At 46.6% G+C, this 20131-nt stretch overlaps 1 protein-coding gene across 5 annotated transcripts in view; it reads left to right on the top strand.

Moving 5' to 3' along the window:
- esrrga (estrogen-related receptor gamma a) overlaps window positions 1-20131 on the top strand; it is a 176189-nt gene that overhangs the window by 120632 nt on the left and 35426 nt on the right. For all 5 annotated transcript variants that reach the window (XM_029125355.2, XM_020053881.3, XM_029125354.2 and 2 more), the window contains 2 exons: window positions 5341-5756; window positions 9035-9151. In XM_029125355.2, the coding sequence (XP_028981188.1) occupies window positions 5341-5756; window positions 9035-9151 (533 nt within the window). The remainder of the gene's footprint in view (window positions 1-5340; window positions 5757-9034; window positions 9152-20131) is intronic.

The raw sequence follows: 20131 nt of genomic DNA on the forward strand, positions 1-20131 counted from the left end.
GACTGTTAAGTAGAGGAGAGCTTCAGTCCAGCAGTTTAGGAGTAATGCTGCTTATTGAAAATCAGCTAATCTCATTATTCACCCTCGACCCATCCACCACAATATTGTGTGTCAACTGTGGTGTGTGTCTGTGTGTGTGTGTGACTGTGTGTGCGTGTGTGTGAACTGTCAAAAGATGTGTTTTTTTGCATCCTCAATAAGCCAGATATTGTTGTTGTTTGGGGGAGGGAGGGGCTTATTTTGGTAGTAGTATGTTCCCTGGATTGGTGCCGCCAGGCATTATTACTTGATAGTCATGTCCATATGTGCAGATTTTCAGTTTGTGTTCCCCAGATTGCAGACCCACATACTGTCCTGTACGTCCATGCAGACATTTTATTCTTGGATGACAATCCAGAGTTATATTTGGGTTTATGTTTAATGCGCGTCGGCGCGGGAGGGTTCGGTTCCGAGGGGCTGCTTTTCTACTTATTCTCCCCGATAACACAGCTGACACACATACACACACACACCACACACACACACCAAAACTGGACAAGTAGCAGTCGGTGCCCAGTGTGTGGTGTTTCTACAGCGGCTACATTGTTGTTGGACAAACCGTGGACAATGTGTGATCCCTTCAGCGTGGTCTCGGGGCTGCTCCCACAGCACTACTCTCTCCGCTGGGGCAGTGTGCTGTTTTCACCTGGCTCAGACATCAGGTGAAACACACACTGATGGAGATTCTGAATGGCAACAGTGCGTTTCTGGGTACAGGCTCTGCGTGAAGATGACCTGAATCATCCAGATCCCCAGAGAGCCACACACATACCTGTCCAACAACAGCTTCACCGCCCCCATCACATTCACGTGGATATGAAGGCAGTGAAGCATCATGCTATTCATTTTTATTAGCCAGTAATTATAGGAATGTGATAACAAAATTATTTTAATATACATAACAGTGTGCGTTGTAATTCGTAATGATATGTGTTATAAAACATGTCATTTTAAATGATGGCATTGCTAATGTCCTTTGGTTTGAGATAAATCAATATTTCCTCCACTAAATGGATGCAGTTGAAATAAAATACCTTTAAAGGGATTTTATTCGTTTGTCTAAATAACATAATGGCAAATCAATATTGTTTTATGAATTGCCTCAGCTGGAGTTGTCGACTGGGGTAATCCTTTGATCTGAGGTTAGGGCTCACCGAGCGACACTGACGGGTGTAACAGTCATTACCGTCCCCAGTGCTCGTCTGGCCCACCTAGCGCTTAGACAGGGCAACGCGTAGCTTTTATTGCGGTCCCCCACCACAGCTAGCCTGGCGTGGCGTTAGCATCTGAGAGGAGGCTTTTACGGCCATTGGCCAAATGTGTTTTTGGCCATTATCGCATTGATTGTATGTAATCAGTGGGTTTATTCTGCAGCGAGTGAATGACTGCCTCCTCGTCCTGTAATGTTATAACAATTGATCTTCCTGCCATGCAGGGAGAACATTTACATTCACTCATTCTCCTGATTTGATTTCACATTCCTCCTCGGACAAAAAAAACACTGTAATCATCCGCCCACCTGGACACGAAAACACACTCATTCACACCAAGCCGAACAATGAACCATTTACCCATAATTCACATGAGCAGAAAGCCAGTGTTTCTTACAATTCTCCAGAAAAGCAAACTGGTCCCCTCAATCGCTGTAAAAAAAAAAAACGAACAAACCAACAGCAGTTCATTGCTGCAAAGAAACAGCAAAATTAAGATTGTGGCTGAAAGGAAGGGGGAAAAAAAGACTTGAGGGGAAAAAGCAATTGAGTATTGTGATGAAATCATCCTATTCATGTAACTATAGAAATGTAAATGCGTTGCCCGTCTTTATTTCCCAGCGTTGGCCCTATCTAGATAGAATTGTGAAAGCTTTATTATTTTTTGCTTATTAGACTTTGTTCCCATATCTGTGTGGACACAACGCTCTGAGGAAATGGTTTCTGTCAGCATTTATTCTGTCACATACAGATGTATGTTCAACTGGCCGTCCTCTTCTCTCATCCTCTTCATCCTCCTCCTCCACCTTTCCCCGTCTTGCCTCTCTCGCATCACTTCATCCGCAGAGAACGAGAGACAGAAGGATAGAATGAAGGGGTGTCGTCCGTGAAAAGGGGACGAGAGATAAAGTATGACAGAGAGTGACAAAAGAAAGGGGAGAAAACGGAGAGAAAGAAGAAAAGAAAAGAGGGTAACGACGAAACGAGAGTCGGAGCAGTGGAGGGGGAGACGGGTGGCTCCGGTGCGGTCCCCCTTGGCGACCACCTCTAATGCGGTGATTGCATGTTTGTCTCGGCGGTTGTCTGAACAGTGAATCAGCCGCCCTGTTCTAATGACACCTTGTCGTGGCAGAGTGGTCCACCAGCACCTCAGCACGCACTCACACAGACACACAGAAAACACAACTGCTCTCCAGTCGATGCGGCCGTGCTCGCTTCGGCGCGCCAGGGGGAGAACGGACAAGTGGGAGGAGGAGAGAAGGACCTGGAGAAGCTCTAGAGAGGAGGCGGGGAAGGACAGGGGGTCATCTCTTTGTTTGGTCTCCCCCTCACAGGTGTGACCTTTAGTAAAACACAGGTAGATGGAGGTGTTGAATATTTCATGGCTAAGAGAGAAGAAGCCTATTTTTTGTGTGTGGACAGAGATCATTCGTGTCTCAGACTTGTGTTAACCTTGGAAGCTAACAGAGCCAGCCGGCTGTGTCAGGGGCCTGGGAAATGGGGAAGTGCTGTGATGGGCTGATGATTAAATATCTATTTATGGTTCATATTAACACCGCCGCCTTCTGGCTTTGAACTGAGCTGAACACAGAGGGCGGTTTAACCGTGTCGAAGAAATAGAAAACGCAATCGTATTTGGTCATGTGGCTCAAATATGAAATTGTATATTGTGAAATGTATTTAAATATTTTATATATATATATATATATATATATATATCTACGTAGTATTTATTTTCTGAATTTGGGCATTTCATTTATTTTATTTTATTACATATGCATATTTCATATGTCTTTGTCTCTCTCACGCTCTGTTTCTCTACTCTCATTTGTCAAAACATCATTGTCGTGGACAACCAGTAGTTCATTTGTCTTCTCAGCTGTGATTAATGTGTGTACATTCAACAGCACTTGGATTGCACACACACACACACACACGCGCGCGCGCACACACAAACACACACAGTAGCACACAATGCAGGCATGCACCTAGTACACACAAACACACTGAAACAGACACACACACAAAACACCTGGCACACAAGCACACACACACACACACGCACACTCACACAACATCTGGTACAAAGGTAACAACCGGGGGTTAACGGAACCTGGGCCGGTGCTACATTTGCCTCAGATCATGTTTCTGAATCATCATGATGTCCTGGAATATGACTGCAATGTCTCTAATGGCCGGAACGGAAAGATGGATAATTAAGAATTACACAGATGTCTGGCCCGTCCTACTTGGCAACCAAAAGAGTATTTTAAAGCACTGCAGTATGTAGAGATAACATAGACCATGTCTGCATTCACCTCCCTTCTTTCTCTTCTTTTTCTGTCTGTCTGTGATTTCTTAATCTTTTCACTCTTACTTCGTAATATGCATGTCTTTTTATTTCTCCCTCCTGACAATCATTGTTCCCATTCATAAGCAGCGACTAAATCTGAGCGCTTTTCACACTTAAACTCTCCTCTTAATGGCCCTCCTAGGGATTGGGGCCGCCTCACATGCTGAAAACAGATAAAATCATTACGTCTCAAATGGTCTCTCTCGCGTCAGAAAGGCTTTCTTTTCTTCTAAAATATAGGCCCAAGAATCCCATCCCTCTCTCAGCTAATGGGAATTTTACTGCGTCTAATTTTAGATTCAAGTGGGACTCGGAAGAAGACCCACCATTTGACAATTGAATTTATAGATAGTTGTGAATATTGCGGCCAGCCATTAATAGAGACAGTAGGACAGAGAGGAGGAGAGGAATGAGTGTGGGGTTGAGGAGAGGGATGGCTCCGTGTCACTGGTGTGAGGATGAGTTTCTGCCATTAGAAAAACCTACGGATTGTATTGTACCAGGTAAAAAGAAAGCTGAACGTTCCCTCCGTTCTTATTATTGTACAGCTGTGTGTGTGTGTGTGTGTGTGTGTGTGTGTGTGTGTGTGTGTGCTTTGGTGTGTATGCCCGATTTTTCAGGATCAATACATTTGTAGGGAACAGCTGATTTGAGTCAGGCTTTTAGGAATGTGGTGTGTCTTTGGTGACCCCACCCCAACCCCCACCCCCCAACCCCCCACCCCCACCCCCTCGGTTTATAGGCCTCAGTAGAGTCGGGTGTTTTACAGGCTGACTGGATTTTAGAGCGCTCGTTTAGTAGCACCCCTCTTTAATTAAAATATCCTTTTCTGTCCTCCCTTTTCAAAGAGTGAGAACGATACGATTGAGAAAGAGAGAGAAAGACAGAGGATACTGGAGAAGACAGAGGAATTGAGAAATACAGAGAGAGAGAGAGAGAGAAGAGAGAGAACAATTGACCGATTTGAGATATTAATTAATTACAGGTGCCATTAACATGATTTTCCGATTAATGGCGGGAGTGATTAGAGGATGAGAGGAGTGAAGGGATGAGAGAGGTGAGGGGTTGTCATCCGTAAATATGTTTCAGTTATTGAACAGGGGTTTGGGGGTTTATAATTCAGCCCTTATCTTAGACCTTTTACAGAGTACGTGTTGTCGATTTCTGACGTTGTGTGTTGTTTTTCACACTTTGCAGTGTGCAAGCATGCGAGTTTCATATTTCTGTGCAAGGGCTGGTAGCGTGTGTGTCTGTGTGTTGTTCGCTCTGAGTGGCTGTCTCATTGTTTGTATGTGCGTCTGCACGTGTGCGTGTTGTTTGCTGTGAGTGGCTGTCTTAGGCGTGATTGAGTGGCGTTCTGCCTCCTTCCTGATTACTCTCATGTAGAACAAGTTGCTATTGACTAGAGAGTGACTGATGGCTGTAGGCTAGAGACGCTTCCATAAGCCTGCCTCAACACAAGAACCCACTCTCTACATACATATATCTCTATCTCGCACACGCTTTCCATCTACATGACAACTGTATCATTTGAGGCGTCCGCCGTCATTCCGGCGATCTCCCGAGGATGCTCACGAGGTGAACGAGTGCGCGTGTGCCGTTTCAATTGCGCAGCAATCGATGAGACGCTGAAAACATTGTCAAGCCTTTCGAGTACAACTAACACGCGTATAACCAAATGTACCCCCCCCCCACCCCACCCCACCCCCCCCCCCCCCCCCCCCCCACCCCACCCAGGCTCCTGTGCAGAATGTCCAGCAAAGAGCGTCACATAGAGTCCAGCTGTTCCTCGTACATTAAGACCGAGCCCTCCAGTCCCGCCTCCCTGGCTGACAGCATCAACCATCACAGCCCTGGGGGCTCCAGCGACGCCAGCGGCTCCTACAGCTCCACCATGAACGGCCACCAGAACGGCCTGGACTCCCCCACCCTGTACGGGCCCGGGGCCGGCCCGTTGGGCTCCGCCGGGGCCTCCAAGCGCTACGAGGACTGCTCCAGCACCATCGGGGAGGACTCGCAGATCAAGTGCGAGTACATGTTGAACTCCATGCCCAAGAGGCTGTGCCTGGTGTGCGGCGACATCGCCTCGGGGTACCACTACGGCGTGGCGTCCTGCGAGGCCTGCAAGGCCTTCTTCAAGAGGACCATCCAAGGTTGGCTTTCACGCTCCCTCTGCTCGGGGACACAGGGCGGGGCGGGGCGGGGGGCGGGTTTGGGGGGCAGGGGTCTGGGCTCAGACCGCAAGCTGGAAGAGAGAGCAGGCACACACACACACACGCACACGCACGTAGAACTCGTCTTACCTGCTTGTTAGCGTTTTGACAGGACATTTGAATGCATGAAAATATAAAACACTCTTCTGTGTCTGTTTCTGATCGGCATCTGGTTCAGACACAGGTCAGGGATTAGGATTAGAGGTCAGGGTTAGAGTTAGGGTCAGGGATAGGGTTAGTGGTCAGATTCAATCCACCTATCTGAAGGCTTTACGGTAGATAAGCAGCTTTCGGTCTTTAATAAAGAGATGGATGGTTGGATAAAGACTCTTCACACACTGGTTCACTTATGATCAGATGCTCAGGGACACTGTGGTATTTATTAACATGGGCCTGGATCCATGGGACTGATGGGTCAGTGTGCAGAGATACATACAAATGTACTGTATCATTAAAATAATATATGTATATGTAAACAGAATTAACATGCAAATTAATTTTAAAAAATCAGTGTGTATTTTGTAAAATTTAGTAACGGTTCTGGGAAAATGCCTTGCATTTATGGGCACTACTGATTAGTTGTTGTTCTTTTCTGGAACCATCAAAACGATGTGCTTATTTATGTTGAGGGGGGTTTTTGAGGCTTTTGTCTATTGAACGTGGGAATCATAGAGAGACAGAGGAAGAACAGACATGGGGGCGAAGGCAGGAATTGAACGCCGGTCTCCAGCAGGGCGCCACATATGTGCTTGGAGCCGGGAGTGTCACCGCCACACCGCAGCGTCACACTAACCAGTCATTCTCTATGCCAAAGCTAATGCTAAGTCGTTAGCTCCCGAGTGCTTATGAGTGAACACAAATGTTAACATGAATTTTTCCTCTCAGCTTAGGACAGGCAAATGTTTTAGACTGAAACAGGCTTGCGGACACTAATGCATTAGAACAAGTGGGCTGTAATATTGTGCTTGGCCCTGAAACCCGCCAGCCTCCAGTGGGCAGCTTTGAGTGCATGCGTGTGTATCTGTGTACATACGTGTGTGTGTGTGTGTACGTGTGTGTGTGTGTGTGTATGCTGGCCACAGCTCAGGTCCAACCTCCTCTGAGCAGTGGTAGACATATTGGTATGTTTCAAGCCATTAGCCAATAAAACTGCAGGTAATCACCTCGTACTCTCCAGCTGGACTCCACCATAGCAACCAGGATGGGGGGGGGGGTGGGGGGCAGGGGGGCTCCCAACCTGTCTGGAATGTCAGAGGGGACAGGAAAAAGGGGGAGGGATCTAACTCTACACTCCTCCCCCAACCTGCTGTGTGTAGGAAAGGTGGGAATGTGTGTGTGTGTGTGTGTCACAGTGTGGAGGAAGCCGCACTCGGAGGCACTGGCAGCTGGTGTTGCCGTGGCACCTGTCCAGTGTCTCCCGACATCCTGCATCCATCACTTCCTTGTTGGAGTGAGGGTGCGGGGGGGGGACGGGGACGACAGAGAGGGGTAGAAAGGAAGAAAGAGGGGGAGAGAAAGGGCGAAGGAAAGAGAAGGAAGAAAATGGAGGAGAGACAGAGAGGAGTAGAATGCAGACAGGATTTGAGGGAGAGGATTTGACCGGGAAATATTTTGACTTGGAGAAGAGAAAGGCTTGATGTTGAGGTTGTTCTGTTGATCAAGTTGTGTGCTCTCTCATAGAATGCCTTCATTCTCTTCCTGTTTCCTGTCTGAGAGCCCGCCCCCACCTTCATTAGGTTTGCCCTGGCTTCCCTGCTCATAAAGAAAGAGAGGGATGAGAGGAAAGAAAGAGGATCTAATACTGCTCTCTGTCTTCTTATTCAAATCACATCACCTCACAACTCACCTGACTGCCCCACCATATGACTGTACAGAGATATACACCCATGCACACACACACACACACACACACACACAGACACACACATACGCCATGTGTGTTTAAACCCAGAGCTCACATTACAGAATATTACCATCTCCCGGGGAGATTGGTGGGGTTTTCCTGTTCTGTATTCCTTCCCCACTAAAACCAGAACCCTGGCAGACAATACACTGTGGACATACTGTATATCTGCAGTGATGGACACACTGACACACAAAACCAAGCACACACACAAACACACACACACGCACACAGATTGCAATTAATTAAGATGGAGAGATGAAGTTTGTGTTTTATTAGTGAAGTATCAGTCACTGCTCTGTAGGCTTACTGATAGGTCAGTTGATCATGCCATCCTAGAGGTCACTGTAAGGTCAGTTGATCATGCCATCCTAGAGGTCACTGTAAGGTCAGTTGATCATGCCATCCTAGAGGTCACTGTAGGGTCAGGATATCAGGCTATCCTAGAGGTCACTGTAGGGTCAGGATATCATGCTATCCTAGAGGTCACTGTAGGGTCAGGATATCATTCTATCCTAGAGGTCACTGTAGGGTCCGGTGGTCATGCCATCCTACAGGTTGTGGTAGGGTCAGGTGATCATGCCATCCCAGAGGTCACTGTATGGTCAGACGCTAGGCTAGGGCTTGGCTCAGTAAGCAGCTTTGGCAGGCTAGTCCATACACACACACACAGTGTGACTAGTATAACTCCATTAAATTATGTCACTGGGTCAGTGTAGGTTTATCTTGATAAAGAGCTAAGTTGATTAATCAGCTCAGTGGACGCTTCCTGTTCTTCAGAGGAAGTGGCTAACACGCTAAGCCAATACCGAACACACACATTTCTTGGGATAAGTGACCAGCTTCAGGTTGATGTGTATCAAGAGGACAGACAGACAGACAGACACAGACAGACAGATAGACAGACAGACAGATATTAAGGGGATCAGGTCACCACATGCTTCCACCCAGAAACAAAATTAATTTAGGACTTTAACTGAAGTATTAAATGTGAGCACCCAACCAGCTTAAGAAAACTATATCATTTGGTAATATGTATCGGATCAAATGAATAATATCATCACCTAAGTCTGTCTGTCTGTTTGTTGTCTTTCTCTCTCTTGCCTCTCTGTCTCTTTGTCTATCTCTCTGTCTCTCTCCTCTGTCTGTCTGTCTCTCTGTCTCTCTCTTTCTCCCTCACTCGCTATGTTTTTCTGTTTGCTGTCTGTCTCTCTCTCTCCTTGTCTCTCTCTCTGAGTGTGTGGGTGGTGTCTCCACTAGCTGCTAATAAACACTGTATCTCCCTCTATCTTTCTCCCTACATGCCTTGCCACAGGGAACATTGAGTACAGCTGCCCTGCCACCAACGAGTGTGAGATCACCAAGAGGAGACGCAAGTCCTGCCAAGCCTGTCGCTTCATGAAGTGTCTGACCGTTGGCATGATGAGAGAAGGTACAGAACCCTCTTCTATTTACGCACTCTACCCTGAATGAGCAGAATCACACTTATTTTAGGGTTCAATTTGACGTTACTTTACGTTGCTGGCTTAATATCCAAAATATACAAAAATATGTTTCTCAAAAAATTTATCAAACATTATTTCTGGGTAAAGGTTCATTACCTTACCATAATAGATTAACATAAAAATATTTAAAAAAAAATATTTTTAGCACAAAACAACTATTTCTCAAGAAAAGTTTAAAAAGTATCTGTTATTAGAACTTGCTCTCTGATAAGACATTACTTTGTGGAGATTATATTTTCAAACAGCAAATGTTTAAGGAAATTATAATCTTTCACCTTTTTTTATTATGAATTGAATTACCTTTCTGCAAAAAGCACATATAACCTGACAACTGTCTGTCAAGTGGCCTTGGGAGAAAGCATCTGCTAAATAGCATATTCTTGGTTATTATGTAGTATTTATGAATCTTATAAACAGTTGAATCCAAACACTTTGATTGGCTATATGAGTGTGATCATTATGTCAGGAGGTGAAACTTTTTACATACCACACCGTTCCCTCCTTTAACCTCATCATGCCGACCACAAAATTATATTGGCTTAGAAGAAGAGAGGAAATGATTCATTATAGGACAGGGCGGGATCGAGGGAGGGCATGAGTGAGGCAGAGAGGGAGTCAGGTTGGGAGGTAGTCAGGTAAGTAGTGAGTGAGGTAGGGAGGGAGGGAGTCAGAGAGGGAGGGAGTCAGGTAAGTAGTGAGTGAGGTAGGGAGGGAGTCAGGGAGGGAGTCAGGTAAATAGTGAGTGAGGTAGGGAGGGAGGGAGTCAGGGAGGGAGTCAGGTAAGTAGTGAGTGAGGTAGGGAGGGAGGGAGTCAGGGAGGGAGGGAGTCAGGTAAGTAGTGAGTGAGGTAGGGAGGGAGGGAGTCAGGGAGGGAGGGAGTCAGGTAAGTAGTGAGTGAGGTAGGGAGGGAGTCAGGGAGGGAGGGAGTCAGGTAAGTAGTGAGTGAGGTAGGGAGGGAGTCAGGGAGGGAGGGAGTCAGGTAAGTAGCGAGTGAGGTAGGGAGGGAGGGAGTCAGGGAGGGAGGGAGTCAGGTAAGTAGTGAGTGAGGTAGGGAGGGAGGGAGTCAGGGAGGGAGGGAGTCAGGTAAGTAGTGAGTGAGGTAGGGAGGGAGTCAGGGAGGGAGGGAGTCAGGTAAGTAGCGAGTGAGGTAGGGAGGGAGGGAGTCAGGGAGGGAGGGAGTCAGGTAAGTAGTGAGTGAGGTAGGGAGGGAGTCAGGGAGGGAGTCAGGTAAATAGTGAGTGAGGTAGGGAGGGAGGGAGTCAGGGAGGGAGTCAGGTAAGTAGTGAGTGAGGTAGGGAGGGAGGGAGTCAGGGAGGGAGGGAGTCAGGTAAGTAGCAAGTGAGGTAGGGAGGGAGGGAGTCAGGGAGGGAGTCAGGTAAGTAGTGAGTGAGGTAGGGAGGGAGGGAGTCAGGTAAGTAGCAAGTGAGGTAGGGAGGGAGGGAGTCAGATCTCAGATGCCTTTCCTACGCTCTTCCCCAACCTCTAGGTCCAGACAATGTTTTTCACATACTGTACACACACATACTGTACACACACACACACGTACACACACACATGCCTGCACACACTCAACCTGTATTCTAGTGTCCTGTTAAACCAATCCTTTTTTTGTATGAGTTCTATCCACCTTTACCGCATTAAATCCTATTTAGTCCCTAAAAAGAACCACAAAACGCTGCTCTGCTGTTTGCCCGTGTGTGTGTGTGTGTGTGGTGGGGGTTTGTTTCTGTGTTTGTGGCCTCCGCCATCAACCTAAACCTACTCTGTCACGCCAGCGTTGCAGATACCCACTGCCCCCCCTTTATACACACGCATGCATACACACAAACGTGGATCACACACACACACACACACACGCCTTGCAGGTACCCAAACCTTGTCCACTGTTGCAGACAGCCACGGTTTACCCCATTCCAAATGCATATCCATCAGAGACAGTGCTGTTCTGTCTGCGGTCACTTACACAGTCAGTCTGACATGAGCAGAACCTACATTTAATTTGTGTGTGTGTATCTACGTATGTGTGTAGGTGCGTGTATATGTGTGTGTGTGTGTGTGCGTCTGTTTTTCTGTGTGTGTAATTGTCACTCTCATGTTCTGCAAGCTGCTTCTCACACTGTAAGTCAATCAGGTAGATATGTTAGACAAACACACATACAAACACACACACATGTACACACATACACGTACATACACAAAGAAAATCGAACATATACAGAGACACATAGAGACACTCCCAGATACACAGACACACGGTCTCCCCTCATTCCTCCTTGTAAACAATACGGCTGGATATAAAAGGAGGGATACACACCCCACTGATCATACTGTGGAGAGCCGGAGTCAGAAGTCAGGGTAAGAAGTAAACATCAAAATCTGAAAGGGATTGGAAGGTTTAGAGGTGGGATTAAAACTCAACGGATTTATTAATGTTTGAGTTAAGTTTAGAGTTTGGTTTTAAGGTTAGGGTTGTTCATACATTCTATATGGTTAAGGTAAGGGTTAAGGTTTGGGTTAGGTTTAGGTTTAGGGTTGCTCATACAGGGATGTGTGTGTGCTATGCGGGATGTGTGTGTGTTGTGAGGGATGTGTGTGTGTTGTGAGGGATGTGTGTGTGTGTTGTGAGGGATGTGTGTGTGTTGTGAGGGATGCGTCTAGCGGTTTGATGTGGCACATCCTCCCCTGAGCAGCCAGACAAATAGCAGCCTTTTGTGTGTGTGCCCGTGGCCTCCCTCAACACATACATCACCACGGCCCTCTGTGGCAACCCCATTTGTTGTAAAGTGCTTGAATTTAATACTGGGGTCCCGCTCTACATATGAATAAGGGTCATTTGGAAAATTGATTCATCAATTTTCTTCTTTTCCCCCCATGTCTCTTTTTGGGAGGCGGTCGGGTGCGTGTGGGGAGGGGAGAGTTAAACTACAACAATGAAAAAAGGTTGTTTGACATGAAAACAGCCTCCACTGTGTCTGGCTGCTGGATCACTGCTATGGTATTGTTACTTGTTGGAGGGATATCACTTTCTCTCTCTTTTCTCTCTCTCTCTCACTCTCTCTGTCTTAGCATTTTGACTTTTATTACTTTAGCTTGACCCTTTCAGTTAATATACAACTTTCGCAGTTACCCTTAATGCGTCAGAAATGCTTTGGCGTTTACATTCACAGACAATACAACACCTATGTAAATTTAGCATTCTCATTGAACTCTATGCCTTTAGCTTAATATCGCCATTCCATTTACAATATCACTTTGGTATAGCAATGGCCCTACATTTACAATACAGTTAGCGCACCATTCCCTGTGTTTGTGTGTGTGTGTGTGTGTGGCTGGGTGGGTTGTGTGTTGTGTGTACTCTGTAATATGATAATATAGCCCCTAAAGGGGGTTAGCCTCTCAGCCTGGTCCTGCTAGTGATGTCTGGGGACGTTCATTGTGCCTGGCTAGTTCTGTTAGCGTCACGGCTAACTCACGTTGTCATCACCCTTGCTGCTGGGAGGGAAGATGGACAGTGGGGGGCGGGGGGACGGAGGGGGGTCTTGGGGGTTATTTGTGGCGGTCCAGCAGCTCCCCCCTCGAGGGGAAGATCTGACTGAAATTAGCCCTGTCCCGCCCCGGGGGGAGAGATACAAAGAGGGGGAGGTGGGAGGAGGGGGTCAGTAAGCCAAATCAGACAGGATAGCCTTTTACCTCCACCCCTAACCTCCCCTACGGCATGACACCACACACACACACACACACACACACACACATCAGCCTGCCAATGATCTTGATCTCTCTCTTCTCCCTCCTTTCCTTCCAGCACCTCCTTCCTCCACTCAAAAACCTTTCCTTCCCCTAACACCACCTCTCTTCTTGCCCCACCAACCTCTCCTTTCCCATCACCACCTTTCTACTCCACCCAACAACCTCTCTTTCCCCAAGATGCTCTTCCCTCTCTCATGTCTGCCCCCATGGCAACCACTGCCACAAATCCCCTTAAAGTAGATGGCCATGTTTCCCTTCTTATTGCCACACACACTAAACCAACCTGAAATGTATCCCCTCTTCATACCAACCGACTTGCTAAACCCGCTTTACCACAGAAAGGGAGAGGAAAGGAGGGGAGAGGGGGGATGGAGGAGAAGAGGGGATCGGAGGGGTGAGGAGAGTGAGGAGTCTGTGTGGAGAGATGAGATATTTTCTGAAATTCATTCCCCTGAGTCTTGCTTAGGAGCGAAGCAGGAGAGAGTGTAAGAGAGGAGGCAGTGATGGGAAATGTACACCTCTTTCACAAGTACAGAATTAAGACTACTTACTGTCTCAATGTGTGTGTGTCTGTCTCTCCGTCTGTATGTGTGTGTGTGTGTGTCTGTATCGGTTTGTGTGTGTCTGTGTCTGTCTGTCCATCTGTCTGTACGTGTGCATGTGTGTCTGTATCGGTCTTTATGTGTGTGTGTCTGTCTGTCCATCTGTCTGTACGTGTGCATGTGTGTCTGTATCGGTCTGTATGTGTGTGTGTGTGTGTGTGTGTGTGTCTGTCTATCCGTCTTTATGTGTGTGTGTGTCTGTATCGGTGTGTGTGTGTGTGTGTCTGTCTATCCATCTGTATGTGTGTGTCTGTCTGTCTATTGGTCTATGAGTGTATGTGATTCAGACAGCAATGCAACACATTCACACACACTCACTCATGGGACCAAAGGAGAGGATATCGCCCTGTCCAACTGCTACAACTAAACATGTTCACTCACCTGTCTTCCTCTCCCGCTATTTGTCATCCAATGTAAGTGAGGCTGAAGACATGGACGAACAGGAGGAAGGACTGTTAGGGGGAGACATGGCAGGTGGAGGTCCATCCGTGTCATCTCACTGCCTTCTCGTAGTCTCATTCATTTAGTGTGTCATTCTCACACACGTACATCCTGCCAGCCTGTCCTCTCTGCTTCACATGCACACACTCCCAATTAGTTAGATCACGTGGTGGGTTAACACTACTACACACACACACACACACACACACACACACCCCTGCGGTATTCCCCCTCTGGCAGTGGCTGTCCGGCAGCGTTTAATGAGGTCATAATGATGCGTCAGCCAGAGAGAAAGGTCGAGGGTGGGACTAGCGAACACGTTCTCCCCTGGCTTCCAGCAGAACATGAGACACACCTCAGTCTCCCTCTACCCCTTCACTCCCTCTACCCCTTCCCTCCCTCTACCCCTTCAATCCCTCTACCCCTTCACTCCCTCTACCCCTTCACTCCCTCTACCCCTTCCCTCCCTCTACCCCTTCCCTCCCTCTACCCCTTCACTCCCTCTACCCCTTCACTCCCTCTACCCCTTCACTCCCTCTACCCCTTCCCTCCCTCTACCCCTTCACTCCCTCTACCCCTGCCTCTATTAGGGGTACATAGCCCCCCCCCCCCCCCCCCCCCGTTTGTCTTAAGGGTCTCTTTAGGGGCTGTAGAGTGGGATGAGGGAGATTTAAAGGGTCCTCTGTTTCTCGTCACCCCCTAATAAAGCTGTGTGGTCCAGCCAAGCAGGGGTTTTAGAGACATGGAGGGAGGCTCTCAGAGCATTATGGCTGGATTTGCTTCCCTGTCTGCTAACAGCCCAGTAGGAGCTACCCTCTGATATGAGTGTCTTAGAAGTAGACACTGGAAGGCATCCAACGTGTGTGCGTACATGCGCGCGTAAGAGTGTGCATGTGTCTTTCACAGATCCGATCTCTATCTTCTGAACACCCAGCATTCTGAAGCCCAAAAACGGGATGTTTTTATCCAGTCACACACATTAGGGGTTGAGCATTTGGGCCAGAGCTGGGAGGGGCGTGTGTGCCCATGACTGCTGCTTTCAGTGTGTGTGTTTTTTTGTTTGCGCGTGTGTGAGTGTGTGGGTGTCTGTATCCTTAGCCTAGCAACATGCAGGATATTTATCCGGAAAAAAATCTATTTCTTCCCAAACAGCTAAGATTCAGGGGATAATTTTCTCTTCTAAGAACAGAGAAAGAGATAGATAGATTGGAGTAGAGGGGTAATTAGATGAAGGGTGGAAGGGGCTAGTTAGTACAATATAGAGAGAATGGGCAGGATAGTTCTAAAAAGAGTTAAATATAGTTTAAAAAAAGGGAGAGGTCACTAGTTAAGAAGGTTCTCCATCCCCATCGCCATCTAAATGGCTGCCAGGCGGACACATTGAACACATCGAAACACTGCGAAACACGTACACACACAGCCATGCCCACACACACACACACACACACACACACACACAAAGCCACACACATAGCCACACACACACACACACATAGTCACACACACACACTCACACACACGGCCACCAGCCCACGGGGTAGTGCTCCAATGATCTGTTCTCATTTCAGCTCACGTCTCTGCCCATGAAGACACACGCACACCTCTATTTTCATCCCCCTCTCCCTCCCTCCCTCCCTCCATCCTCAGTTCCTTGTCGTTTACCAGTCGTCACAAGACAGGGAACAATATGTCACTTTTATACACTACAATAAACACCAGTATGCTAATGGGAACTGTTAAAGGAGTGGGATATTGAATTAAGTGTGTGTGTGTGTGTGTCGATGATTCACGTTGGATATTGTTAATTCTCTCTGACTTCCCTGCCTGTCTTTCTTTAGGCCACATAAGCCTTTGTCTAATTCTATCTATTCAGCCCAACACACACACACACACACACATTGTGTAGATTTAAACAGGGGCCATTGTCTAAGCCTATCTAACAGTCCATCAGACGGACAACCCTGATAGGACCTGTCCTGTGTTATTACATCAACAATAGAAGAGGGAGGGAGGGACACCCAGTTCACACCTCAGCCTCATAACAACATCAATTACCATAAAACTACGGACTGGCCTGGTCTGACCTCTCTCTCTCTCTATATATATATATATCGTAATCTCTCTTTCCATCTCTCAATCTCTCTCTCTTTCTCTGTCTTTGTTAAATTGCCCTCCGTTTCTTTCTGTCTTTGTCTCTCTTTCTCTTTTTGTCTCTCAGACAAGGATACCCCCTTCTCTCTTGGTCATTTTATTTTCTTTCTCCTTCCCTCTCTCCTGGGTGGATGTGCGAGAGTGTGTAGTGTAGATAGGAAACTATCCATGCATTCATTTTAACTAAATGATCTGACTGTCGTTTTATTGGATGGGTGAGGAGGCTTGATATTATAGAGGTAAATAGATACATAAATAGATAGACAGATAGACACATTTCCTCATAAATTCTTTGATTGCTAGTATGGCTCCTCTTTAAACACCAACACACAAACACACACACACACCAACACAAACACACACACACACCAACACACACACCAACACACACCAACACACACACACACCAACACACACACAGGTCAGCCTTTCACCCGAATGACAGTCTTCCGACGGTCATCTGAAATCAATTCCGTCTCCTCTCCTGTCTCTCTCTCTTTCTCTATTTCTCTTTGTTGTTTTTTTCTACAAAAGCACAAACGTCTCAATGGCATTTCACACACAATCCTTCAATTTTATAACGCACACACACACACACACACACACACACACAGTGATTCTTGGCTGGGGTAAAATCCATGGTGATCGGATCAGTGTGGATCGTAATATGTTTCCTCAGCAATATTCCCACGCTGGGAATGATTCTCCTTCATCACAGTGTCTATTAAGGCAGCGGGATATCTGACAGCCTGTTGTGTTGTTTGTGTGTGTGTGTTTGTGTGTGTGTGTTTGTGTGTAGAACGTCCCACTGCCAGGCATCACCCACCAAAATGGTCCAACCAGGTGCCATGCAGGTCTGTGTAAGTTTGTGAACAAAGCACAAACCTGGTGGTTTGTTGTTGTCCCGGGACTAGAATAAAAAATAGATGTATTCTGGGTTCTAATACATGTCGCTGAGAACCACTTCCTAAATGACAACATGATAACTGCTCCTGAAGGCCGAGATGGCCTCCTGAACAAACGTATCGGCAGCTTGGGCAGCTCAAATTGCATTACAAAATAACTGGAATTTTCTATAAATTCCTGGGCGTTCCTAAAATCCTGAATGATTCCCGGAACTAGCAAGGAGTAAGCAGAAATTCTGTGATTCACCAACCAGGATTGTGGAAAGACCAGGGAATAAATGAGGATGTTGGAGAGGAAGGCGAGAGGGATGAGAAGGGATGATTGGGATGGATGAGACAGAGAGAGAGAAGGGATGATAAGGATGGATGAGACAGAGAGAGAAGGTGTAGCTTGTTGAAATGACACTGTAATTACAGTTGGATAAGGAAAGCAGAGCAATTCAGCCTGTATTTTTCTTCTTCTTTCATATCTCTCTCTCTCTCTGTCTGTGTGTCTCTCTTTTCTTCTCTTCCATTCTTTCTTTGTCTCTCCTTTCTTCTCTTCTTCCATTCTTTCTCTGCCCCTCCATTCCCTATACCTGGACATTACCCACCCCCAGCCCTCCTCCCTGCTCCTCCTCTGTCCTGGTCATACTTTACATTTGAAGGCTCATTTGTTAGGAAGGAATGGTCTCTTTCTCACTTGTCTTTTCCCTCTTTTTTTGGGCTTTGGAAATATAATTTTTAATTTGATTCATTTAGATTAAATCATTAATCAGGAGTGCGAGTGAGTTAATTTGCTGGAAAATGAATGAGGTAGTTAGAAGGTTCTTTATGAAGTGAGCTCACTGTGTGTGTGTGTGTGTGTGTGTGTGTGTGTGTGTGTTTGTGTGTGTGAGAAAGATAGACGGAACGGGAGAGAGAGGACGAGAGAGGGGAAGAGCAATACGTGAGAAAGGAATGGGGGGAGGGTCCTCTCGCTAAATTACCTCTCAAATGCGTGTTACCATATTTGATCCATATTTGTGTGTGGCGCATTGGTGTTCATTTCATACCTGATACGTGCTGACGTTCCTCCACCCCTTCATACCAGGCAGTGTGTTAGCTCCCCTGGAGTTAAGAGCCTCTTGACCGTTTGGTGACATGGGCCCCCTCTGTACCTGTTCTGTCAGCCCTTCTGCTGCCGTAACACACACACACACACACACACACACACACACACACATGCACACACACACACACACACACACACACACATATGCACACACACACACACATGCACACACACACACACACACACACACATTGCCCTGCCGTGGCTCACATATTGGAGGTTAAAGCGCTCTGCCTCTCTCTCCCTCTTACTCTCTCCTTCTATCATACTCTTCATCTTCTTCTGCCTCTGAGAGGATTTTGTAGATGTGTAGAGATGGATACGTATGGCAAATGCTGTCAGGGATGTCAGAGCCTTGTTTCTGAATGATTATGTGATGGAATCAGGATGTGGAGCAGTGAATTCTGTGTGTCATCTGGTTTGGTGGTGATCCCACATCCACACGCTCTCACCACTTCCTGGTGTGTTTGCTAAGTCTCCCTTTTCCCAGGAGGCAAATCCTTATCTGAGAGCAACTGGAACGCAAATGGAAATCTTTCCCTCCTTCATAACATCCTGGATCCTACCTGCCTACACGAGCACAAGGTTTCACAAATTAAAATTGGAATGTGACGTTTCCAGACAATTACGACGTTTACAGGGGGGAAATGAGTCTTATGAGTCTCAATGTGCACACCTAAACCGTGACATCCCAACCCATCACCTGTGTACGGCTGGTTCAGGTTATTCTACAGAATTCTACTGGGTGCCAAGTAGGGCTGCAGCGGTACACATATGCATTACTGTTCGGTACGGGGTGCTATTCACGGTTCGCACAAGAAGCCCATTACATGATTTTTTTTTACACAAAATAAATAAATAGCTACTCTATGTTCAATGACTGTCTTCAATAAATCAGATTGATATGAATATATTCTGTATATAGTTATTCTGATTAAATAAGAGTCAACGCCCATGTCGTAATTAATGTAGGCATTTTTGTAACTTTTCCTACTTATTGAGCCTAACCCAGAACACAGCTTGATCTACAACGGCGAGTGGTGGTGATGAGTTAATAATAAAGTCCTCCAGCTTCATTTAAATCTCCAGTTTGGCAACATTCTGGCTTCCCAGTGGGCTACACAAAGGATGTACAGAGAACTGTTGATAAAACATTAACTGAATATGTCGCCACTGCTCAACAAAAGTTACCCCACTGCTAACACTTCTGTCCGTGTTGCATCTTTTGCCAATTAGTTTGGATATTTTTTTTCTCTGTGCCGAAAACATACCGTACCGTGACCCTAGAACCGCAGTACGTACGGCACTGTGGGTTAGGCGTACCGTCGCTCCCCTAGTGGCAAGTGACTCATTCCAAGTTAAATTTAGAGTGGAGGTTGAGAAAAAGATTCAAACAGAAAAAGAACTTGGTGTTTGAAACTCCTTGGAGTTGGAGTCTGCAGCTTCTCTTATGGTGCTGACAGTTACCAAATCATCACCTGTACGAACTACCAATACAGACAGGAATTTGGCTCATCTTATTGGCCATACATACTGCTCCTGCACAAAACACAGTGTTTGGACATTAAGACTTTCCAAAACCATATGCTGGACAAATAAAGCCCTAAAAACACTCAGTGGACATAGTAGCCGGGCCTCTCTGCATTCTGTATGTGTGTGTGTGTGTGTGTGTGCGCTAGAAGGAGAGAGGGAGAGGAACCTGTAGCGCCAGCTTCAGGGATTAGTTCCAGTGTTTAGGCTAGGAAATAATCTTCACTGGATAATTCACTGTCCCCATCCGTCTTAAACACGCACGGCACCCGCACACACACACACACGCACACACACACACACACACACACACACATGCTAACCATTGATGTCTTAATAAGCAGTCTTTACTTGCTGAGCGGAGAAGGGTTTTTTCTCTTTTGTACATTTGGTTTGTGTGTGTTTGTGTGTGTGCGTTTGTTTAGGTTTTGGTAACCG

The sequence above is a fragment of the Esox lucius genome, chromosome 15, assembly GCF_011004845.1.
Source record: "Esox lucius isolate fEsoLuc1 chromosome 15, fEsoLuc1.pri, whole genome shotgun sequence".
NCBI lineage: Eukaryota > Metazoa > Chordata > Actinopteri > Esociformes > Esocidae > Esox > Esox lucius.